Here is a 10,196-nt window from a genome sequence, read left to right as displayed (position 1 = left end):
GAGGGGGCGGAGGGGGCGGGGAGTGCGGGAGGGTGAGAGAGGGAGAGAGGGCGGGAGGGGGCGGAGGGGGCGGGGAGGGCGGGAGGGTGAGAGAGGGCGAGAGGGCGGGAGGGCGGGAGGGTGAAAGGGGGCGGGAGGGTGTGAGAGGGCTAGAGGGCGGGAGGGTGAGAGAGGGCGGGAGGGTGTGAGAGGGCTAGAGGGCGGGAGGGTGAGAGAGGGCGAGAGGGCGGGAGGGTGAGAGAGGGCGGGGGGGGCGGAGGGGGCGGGGAGGGCGGGGAGGGGGCGGAGAGGGCGGGGAGGGCGGGAGGGTGAGAGAGGGCGAGAGGGCGGGAGGGTGAGAGAGGGCGAGAGGGCGGGAGGGCTCACCTGCCAGGATGGATTTGTGGGCTTTGAACTCCTGGCCGCGGACGTAGAGGCTGCAGTCGGTGAAGCGTGAGCACTCCCACAGGTTGCCCAGGTCCTCGGACAGCTGACACTCCGGCACCTTCAGCATGTTCATGTTGGACTGGCCTGAGATGTTCACCGAGTCCTGCACCACACTCACCTGGCAGGAGGACAGCACCAAGCCTCACGCCTCTCAGCTACAACACTGACAGCTCACTGTCCTGGCACAGCACAACTACATACAACTCGCCACCCAACAGTACCAGCGACACTGTCACATTACCCTTGTCTAGCACTTCTCACTTAATGCCAGTGGGACGTGATGCTCCTACTTTAGAACAGATGCGTCAATTCCATGAAGCAAACTACAGAGGCAGGCATAACTACTTCATTCGTCTGTAAGTCCAACAGTGGCCCCTCAGTAGCAGAATAAAGGCCACCAGCTGAGGAGCTGTGCATGTATACTCCACTAAAATACGTGGAGAAATGAACTCTCTGGAGACGTTTCTGTGATCTGATCCCCTGTTCAGACAGATGGATACTGAGCTGCCCGCTGATGCTGCACTGCTGAAGGAGTCTCTCCTGACTGGAGCTTCTTCAGCCCGAGTGTAAATCATGGCGTTTCGATGAAAGCAACACAGGAGCGCTACAGTAACCAGAAACAGCGTAACCTGCCAGCTCTACAATGCTGCCAGTTGTAGTTCAAATTAATTAACTTCCCTGAGACAGCTTTAATTAACGAGGAAAGCAATTCCATCTTCAATTTGTAGCTAATCTGCTTTAATTGCCAATTTCCCTGAAAATGTTAATAATCCTTCCCACAGACCCTGCCGTGCACACTGACACTTCTTTTTTCTCACATTCTGACTGTGTTTGCAGGAAACTCAGCACATGACTTATTTAACTTATTTAACATGTTCTTCCCCAGTGACCGCACAATGCATTTTTAAGTAACTCTCCTGGGGTACATCCTTCCAATTACCTTTAAGCCTCCAGCTAATGAGAGGTAATGGGTCTGTGATCTAACTGGGAGAATTCTGCATCTTTCAGCCTAAACACTGGGGCTGAAGCGGATGAGGAGTGACCCCCCCGATGCCTCTGACTCAGGTTGACGGAGAGGAGGCCCCCAGCATGGCGGTCCCAAAGCCCCTCCCTGCCTGCGCCTGGAGCAGAGACCAGCTGCGCAGATGCGCAGACAGCGCTGGGCACATTAGTGTCAGACACATCCTCACTTCCTATGCCTGACTACAGCACAGTCAGTCCCACCTGCAGGGGCCTCAGACAGAAACACCTGCTGGGCCAGCACCACACTTCTGCCCGAGAGTAACCCCTGAAACTACGGCCCACTGTGGTGAGGTTACAGCGTCACGGCCCACTGCGCTGAGGCTACAGCCCACTGTGCTGAGGTTACACCGTCACAGCCCACTGTGCTGAGGTTACACCGTCACGGCCCACTGCGGTGAGGTTACACCATCACGGCCCAGTGCGGTGAGGTTACACCGTCACGGCCCACTGCGCTGAGGCTACGGCCCACTGTACTGAGGTTACAGCATCACGGCCCACTGTACTGAGGTTACAGCATCACGGCCCACTGTACTGAGGTTACAGCGTCACGGCCCACTGTACTGCGGTTACAGCGTCACGGCCCACTGCGCTGAGGTTACAGCATCACGGCCCACTGTGCTGAGGTTACACCATCACTGCCCACTGCGCTGAGGTTACACCATCACTGCCCACTGCGCTGAGGTTACAGCATCACTGCCCACTGCGCTGAGGTTACAGCGTCACGGCCCACTGTGGGGGACTGAGGTTTTATTCGTTCATTAACACCATGCATGGTCCATGAAACAAAAAAAAAACACAAAAAAGCAGACGTACCTCACAGAACAGTGTGAGCTTGTCGTCTGGTAGGAGTCCGTTTGCTTCATCCAGCAAAAAATCTCTCCGAATAAATTTTTTGAAGCCCCAGTCCTTCCCCTGGACGAATCGATATGCTCTTTGGCTTTCTGCAGGAACAGGGGAGAGGGAGGGAGAGAGAGAGAGAGAGAGAGAGAGAGAGAGCGAGAGAGAGCGAGAGAGAGCGAGAGAGAGAGCGAGAGAGAGAGAGAGAGCGAGAGAGAGCGAGAGAGAGCGAGAGAGAGAGAGAGAGAGTGAGAGTGAGTGTGAGTGAGAGAGAGAGATTAACCTCACCTGAAAGAGTCTGCTCTTGTTGCAACAACCCAAAACTGTGTGCGGGCTGCCAGGGAGCACCGAAACGCTGCAGAGCTGCGGCAAAGGGCTGGAATTGGCTCTGAAATGTTACAGGCTAATACTGTACTGATGAACGGACAAGCAGCATCACAGAGTGTTTCACAAAGGTCTGTCACCCCTTACCCATGGCCTTGGTTTCTTCTCTCTTCGCATTCAGTAAGGAAAACTTGAATTTCGCTCTAACTTCACTTTTTGGACAGCTAACAAGCAGCAGGTAGAGGGAGAGATAGTCTTTGCTTTCATCATCCAGCCCCTTTGGATTCACACGCAGACACCTGGCCGGCAAATAGAGACAGGAAGGCAGTCATTCTGACACCGCAGGACCATAGGACACAAACACTCAGCACTGCGGAGCTGCTCATGTGTCAGAGCTGCCCCTTCACCTCACTCCGAACATCCCTGCAAGACCACACAGGCTGAGAGAGCACTCTTCTGTGGTCAGAAGTATGTTTGTCTGATGACACTGATCTGGGGTACAAGATAAAACGCCACATCCTCCGTGGCGATTCCTGTTGTTTTTACTGCTGACCTTTTCACCTGTGCCCTTTCACCCCATCTTTAGAAGGGACACAGCGCAGCCCCCCGACTGTTGGACCCCCACATGCAGTGGTAAGGAGCAGGGCTCAAAACCTGAAGGTCAGCCCTCTGTCCTTGGGAAAGGTACTTAACCTGCCTCAGTACATATCCAACAGTAGAAACAGTAGTGAGTGTGGATAAGAGCGTGCGGTTAAGCATGAAGCAGTGAGGTTTAGGGCTGCAGGGATGGCAGCTGCAGCCCTGCATTCCAGGGCTCTTTCTCACCACTTCATCTTGTCGTTGGGTCCTGAGGAGAAGGTGGAACTCTTCAACACCTCCCCCATCTCCTCTCGGCAAAAACTGAAGTTATTTATGGTCCACATGTAGGAAAACTTCACTACTTTAACCTGAAGGAAAACCAAAACAAAACACAACAATCCATGACTCATGCTCATCAATGCATTTCACCCAGTCTCCTCCAGTTAAACGCGGCAGTCTCACTTCTCAGCCTGAGAGAGCTGTACTGGCATCATCAGTTACAGCAGAGACCATCCCGGAGAGGTCCTGTGCAGTACTGTGCTTCAGGAGGCCGGACACACACAGCCGCACGGTGCCTCTCAGCACCGGCACTGCACTGCGCCGCCATTGGCTGGTTAAGACTGGCTCTATCTGACAGATCGACAGGACTGCAGGGCTGAAACGCGGACGGGCGACTCCTCTGCACAGCATGTGGGACGGACAGAACCGCAGCGTTCCGACTGACGCAGGCCTCCCGCCTGCAGTACAGCTGCGGACGAGCGACTCCTCTGCACAGCATGTGGGACGGACAGAGCCGCAGCGTTCCGACTGACGCAGGCCTCCCGCCTGCAGTACAGCTGCGGACGAGCGACTCCTCTGCACAGCATGTGGGACGGACAGAACCGCTGCGCTCCGACTGACGCAGGCCTCCCGCCTGCAGTACAGCTGCGGGCCTGAGCTGCGCTCCATATCAGACTGACGTCTGCCTGGGGCTGCGATGTAAATCTGTACTGAAGCATCTAGCTGGTAAGTTAAGTGACCTGAAGTAACACAGTAGCCCCTCACCAAGTGGTAGGGTCATGCTGCGTAATGAGCGTTCTCCAAAGTGTGGATCATATTGCACTCAAACTGAATGGATACAAAGCCAGTGATATTTACACTGAAAGTGACCGTTACATTGAATGTGACAGGTTTCGTAGAGTGGTGGAGAACTGGACCTAAATTTAACTCCAATGAAATTCACAGAAAAGCACAGACGGCTAACCTGCGTGTAGCACAGACGGCTAACCTGCGTGCAGCACAGACGGCTAACCTGCGTGTAGCACAGACGGCTAACCTGCGTGCAGCACAGACGGCTAACCTGCGTGCAGCACAGACGGCTAACCTGCGTGCAGCACAGACGGCTAACCTGCGTGTAGCACAGACGGCTAACCTGCGTGTAGCACAGACGGCTTACCTGCGTGTAGCACAGACGGCTAACCTGCGTGCAGCACAGACGGCTAACCTGCGTGCAGCACAGACGGCTAACCTGCGTGTAGCACAGACGGCTAACCTGCGTGTAGCACAGACGGCTAACCTGCGTGTAGCACAGACGGCTTACCTGTGTGTAGCACCAGCTCTCAGCCACCAGCCCGCTGGCCATCTCCCCCGGCGGGGGCGGGGTGGGGACGCGCGACATGGCCGCCTCACTCCCGCGCACAACGCTCACGTCCCTGTCAGTCTCACCACTCAGCCCTGGCGAGGAGGCAGGACACACACACACACACACACACACACACACAGTCATCCGCGCACGCACACACACACAGTCATCCGCGCACGCGCACACACACACACACACACACACACACACACACACACACACACACACACACACACACACACACACACCGTCAGTTTCACAGAGCATCAGGACCCAACAATCCCCATGTTCTCTGGCTACAATGGTATTACACCTTTACCCTGAGCGAGCCAATGAGGTGGAAGAAACTGAACAAACCAGTGAGTATTTTCTTGTCAGTACATGCTGAGTGAGTCTGAACGGTAACACTGTCAAAATCGCTAACCAGACAGCGCTCCTCATGCTGCTACACCAGCCCCCTGCAATGGCCTGGATACGATATGAAACTCTGCGACAGCTCTCCCATACGCATAATCTGCGCTACCTCTGTGCGCTGAGCCATCCCTTCCTCTAAGAGTCTCTGATCTCCACCACGTCCCCTCATCACTCTCACTCTGGAATGAAGAGGGAGCCAGGGTCTCTGATTTTACTGTCACTAGCAGCTATCAAAAGCTCTAAATGAAGGAGCAAAATGGACATACATTTTTTTTACAAAACATTTTTCTCTTGAGAAATGTCCTTAGCTAAATTCTTCAAACATTCCAACCGCACTCCACTGAGCACCGTACTACAGGCCATAGTGCAGTCCTAGGCCAGCCAGCTTTGGCTGCAGCACACTGTAGCTGTACAGTAACACCGTGCAGCAACAACATAAAACACCCTTATCAAATCACACGAAGGTGTCACACAAAACAGGATGTGTGATCTGGGACATGTAAATTACAGATAAGAGGCATAACATCTGATAAGACTTTTAACGTTCATCATTTAAGAACACTTAATATATTACATTTTTATTCAAAATTGTGATACAACCTTTTTAAGATTTTGTCTCTGACTAATAAGAAAATGTAAGAGAAACACTGACAGAAAACAGACAAGGCATGCCTGACACCAGAATATCAACCAAGATACAGAGATCCCGTGCCCCCCCCCAGGTGAGATCCTGATGTTTGTCTGAGAGCGCTCACCAAATGTTGTGATGAAGGCATATATCTCGCCACTGCTGGTGCCGTTACCATGGACGCAGAGGGAGGGGAAGGTGATAGGACTCGCTGGAAGAGCGTGTTGTGACGGCAGCTGCTGATTAGGTAATCACTGCATGCCTGATGGCCGTTTCTGTAAAACCCATCCTGGGGACAAGGTGAAACAAAGAAGCCGACAGTTAAGGAGACAGTTTAAAAGATTATTCCAGAAGAAAGCGAGGAAACACCTGGAACCTGGTGAGCGTTCTGAAACACCTGGTACCTGGTGAGCGTTCTGAAACACCTGGTACCTGGTTGCTCAGGTTGCAGGTAATGCCTCCTACAGCCCTATGGACCCTTTCCCTCCATTTCCACACTAACCTGCCCCATTTCACAATACTCCCTGTTAATGAGTTTTCAGTTTTATGTCACACATTGACCGAAATATTCCAAAACCACATGGACAATATGAAAAATATGACTCCAAACAAGCAGAATGTTGCTGAAAACATGAATAAACTGGCTAAAGAGTGGCAGGGGTTGGGAAACAGTACAGCCGCTTTAAATCTATCAATTCACTGCATTTTGTATAAAATGCAAACTTACTAATCTCCTCCACCACTGGGTTCATATCACCAGTGGTGGAGGTATGTGGTTCATATGCCATACTGGTGTTGAGGGTGAGATATTCCAAGCAGTCCTAGCAATGTGCAAAATTTCAATACAATGTAAAAACTATGCTTGAGGAGGTCATTTGCAGGAAATGTGGATTAAACAGTACATGTTCTGCCATCTTTTATCTGTTAATTGCAAAATTTAGGTGAAATGATATGGTCTGCCATAAGACAATGAATTTGCTGATGCTGGAAGACAATTCAGGCCTTTGAGCCAAACAATTTGCACATTTTGTTCAAAAGTCATAAATGGAGGAGCAAGATGAGATTATACTGATAAATAATGTGGTCTGACTGCCATTTTGCATTTTCTACATCTTTAACTTAAATATAATAATTTAAACCACATGGTGTAGTCATTACATTTCTCTTAGCCTGATGATAAAGACTGGACACTTATTTAGTCCTTAACTGATTTAATACACTGGAATAATGTATCCCAATATAAATGATTAAACTTGGCAAGTTCACACTGGTCTTGGGACGTGACCACACCAAATTTGGTGGCTGCAGATCACATGATACAAACGCAGTATCTGATGAACTACAAACAGACCGATATAAATATTCAATTTCCAAAAAATCATCTTCCATCTGTTTATTCCTCTTATCATTCATGAGTGGAGTCAGCCACACCAGCAGATTCCAGCAGTCCCAGTCTCTCCCATTCTGCCCCTGAGCATGCAGTACAAAAAACAACTCTAAACATCACTAAACGTGTTCACGTAGAGCCTGCACTGTGAAAACTCCAACTAGATAAAATTAAAGAATTACAGAGACTGTGAAATAACAACAGCCAGGATTTATCCGCTGGCAGAGAAGGCAGAACAAGCAGTTGGCATTTTTGCAGCGCTGTGAACAAACAGAGTTTTCTTGCCTTCTCAGAGCTTGGGGGTGTGAGGGCAGAGGTGTCACTTGCAGTCATCTCTCTGCCTCTCACAGCGGCTCTGACAGCAGGAATCAGGAACATGGCCTCTCAGACACGCAGCTGAGCTGATTCTGCCCACTCCCTGCCAGCGTGGAGGGTGAACTCCAGGGCCAATGCGCCTGGCACACCACGGCCTGGAACACACCAGATTCCTGCATCTGATCTGTGTTTTTTAAGAACAGCCTAATGCGGCCCTCCGTAGCAGCAGACGGAGCTGTGGCAGCCCCAGAGGCAGCTCCGCTGCCAGGAAAGGCACCAGCAGACTCACTGCCACAGCAGCTACGCTACAGCTATTTTTGGGCCTAATGCATTTCTGCAAACCCTCATTAGTTAGACACAATGCTGAATAAATCCACTGCTACTGGGATGAGGTAGTTTTTATCCTCCTGGGTGATCGGTCTTCAAGCTGAAGTCCCTTCAGAAATGAGTCTTCACAACTGAATTCTCCATTTCAGGTAGCTGAACACTTCTACCAGTACCCTGCTTGGTATAAACATTGCTCGATTGTAGCCAATGGCAAAGCAGTGCAAGTGAGTTTCTGAGTAATAGAGTCTGTACATGGCGCAGGATTAACTCGGTTTAAGAGCACGCAATGTCCGGTTAACAGTGGCACGGTAAAGCCTGCAGGCCCGGTGCGTTCTGTAACCCTGGTGATGTAAACACACAGAACCCTGGCACCGGCCCGGCTCTTTATTAGTCTACGGTATTGTCGTCCTGTTTTTTTTTTTTTTTTTTTTTTTTTTTACCATATTACCCTTCTGTCTACTTTAAAACATGAAAAAATACTGTTGTAAGTAAACACCTCTAAACTAATAGCCACCGAAACCAGCCCTCAACGATGTAAAGAAATGCAAAATAAACAGCTAACTTTACGTTATTTTACAATGAACTGATGTCAGACTTCAAAGACTAACCCATTACTGTCATAGGCGATATTATTCACTAATGACGACATGCAAGAAATAATTTTCAGATAAGGTTAGATCAAATGAAACCCCTGAAACATAACTGACCTTCGTCATGTATCTGCCCTTAGCGGTTTGCGTTAGAAATAAAGGTCATCGCTACAACTGAGTGAAAGAAAAGTCCAGCTAACAGCCGGGCTTCCTCCATGATGAGATACACTGCAGCTCGCTGCCAAGTTAGCTTCCTTGCTAACTGGTGAATGTAGTTGCCTTGCTGGTCATACCAACGTTAACCAACTAACTAAATGTAATATATTACGTATACACATATATAAAAGGTAAATCTGGCTCCACAATGTAGTAGGAACAGCAGCTAACGTTAGCTAACGAGTCCAGTGGCTTAATTTCAGGAGAGGCAGACAGCCAGCATCTCCCCTCCATAAACCGGCCAGGTTTAATTCAGATTAAGTGCCAGGACTGGATAACCTGTTAGCTGTTTACCTGAACAAAGTTTCAACCGTGTCAAAATGATGCACTTCGCTCGCGTACAGACCGACTAAAACCTCAGTTTACAATAATCTAGGCTAGACACCTGTTAGTTAACAGCTGGTTTCCTACAGATAGAAAATCACTAACTTGATAACCAGCTGCATTCGAACAGCCAGATGGTAAATGTGCTGCTAGCCATGTATGTAAACTGACTTTCTGCTACTAGTTAGCAAGAAAGCTGCTTAAACACAAAAACCTGCTGTTTAGAGTGGCTAACCCCCTGACACAAGCCCCAAAAGCGTTAGCACGCTAACTAGCTGTCTAAGCCAGGATGGGCAGCTAGTTACCATGCTAACACAGAGATAACCAGACAACTAGCCATCCGGGCCTAAACCAGCTCGCTAGCAGGATGCTACGATAGCCAGTTAGCTCGAAACAAGCACCACTCCGAAACAAAGGCCGAACAACAATTTCACTTTCGGGCTGGTCAGAGTATATTCTAGAATCTCTTCAGCATGAATAAAGTCAGTAAATAATTACATTTTTAATGTGAATGATCGCATATCGCTGCTCTTTGTGTGGACGCAGATCTCATACCCAACCTGGGAGCCAGTCGGCTAACAACACTGGGGAAAATAAAACTTAAACAATTTACCAACCTTTCTTTCACTTTCCCACCATGGACAGACACGAAATATGCTATCTTTGCCGCTCCCCTTGTCTTTATGTTATTTTAATACTGTAAAAACAAACTTTTATCCTTTTGATATGAATAATTGGTGTATTTTTCTCTTTCAAAACAGCTTTTCAGCCATAGCGGCTCGCAGCCCTGGGTTTGCGCATCTGCGCATGTGCGGCATGGGGCTCTGACTTAAACTTCCTGCTTTCAAGCCGGTTAAAATGAGCTTCTGCAGGAGCCAGGACCCTGTGCTGTCTGTCAGGCACTGTGCTGTCTCTCAGGACCCTGTGCTGTCTGTCAGCCACTGTGCTGTCTCCCAGGACCCTGTGCTGTCTCTCAGGACCCTGTGCTGTCTGTCAGGCACTGTGCTGTCTCCCAGGACCCTGTGCTGTCTGTCAGGCACTGTGCTGTCTGTCAGCCACTGTGCTGTCTCCCAGGACCCTGTGCTGTCTCTCAGGACCCTGTGCTGTCTGTCAGGCACTGTGCTGTCTCCCAGGACCCTGTGCTGTCTGTCAGGACCCTGTGCTGTCTCTCAGGACCCTGTGCTG

At 50.1% G+C, this 10,196-nt stretch overlaps 1 protein-coding gene across 1 annotated transcript in view; it reads right to left on the bottom strand.

The window, feature by feature from the left end:
- LOC118789373 (speckle-type POZ protein-like A) overlaps positions 1 to 9,804 on the bottom strand; it is a 15,913-nt gene extending 6,109 nt beyond the window's left edge. The window contains exons 1-7 of the mRNA XM_036545764.1: positions 9,629 to 9,804; positions 5,980 to 6,141; positions 4,769 to 4,902; positions 3,436 to 3,557; positions 2,758 to 2,909; positions 2,263 to 2,390; positions 367 to 544 (exon numbers count right to left, since the gene is read on the bottom strand). Of these exons, the coding sequence (XP_036401657.1) occupies positions 367 to 544; positions 2,263 to 2,390; positions 2,758 to 2,909; positions 3,436 to 3,557; positions 4,769 to 4,846 (658 nt within the window). The 5' untranslated portion in view covers positions 4,847 to 4,902; positions 5,980 to 6,141; positions 9,629 to 9,804. The remainder of the gene's footprint in view (positions 1 to 366; positions 545 to 2,262; positions 2,391 to 2,757; positions 2,910 to 3,435; positions 3,558 to 4,768; positions 4,903 to 5,979; positions 6,142 to 9,628) is intronic.
- Between the last annotated feature and the right edge of the window lie 392 nt (positions 9,805 to 10,196).

Source organism: Megalops cyprinoides, chromosome 14 (genome assembly GCF_013368585.1).
Source record: "Megalops cyprinoides isolate fMegCyp1 chromosome 14, fMegCyp1.pri, whole genome shotgun sequence".
Lineage (NCBI taxonomy): Eukaryota > Metazoa > Chordata > Actinopteri > Elopiformes > Megalopidae > Megalops > Megalops cyprinoides.
The sequence above is the reverse complement of the archived record's forward strand: the minus strand, read 5'-3'. Positions and strand labels throughout refer to the sequence as shown.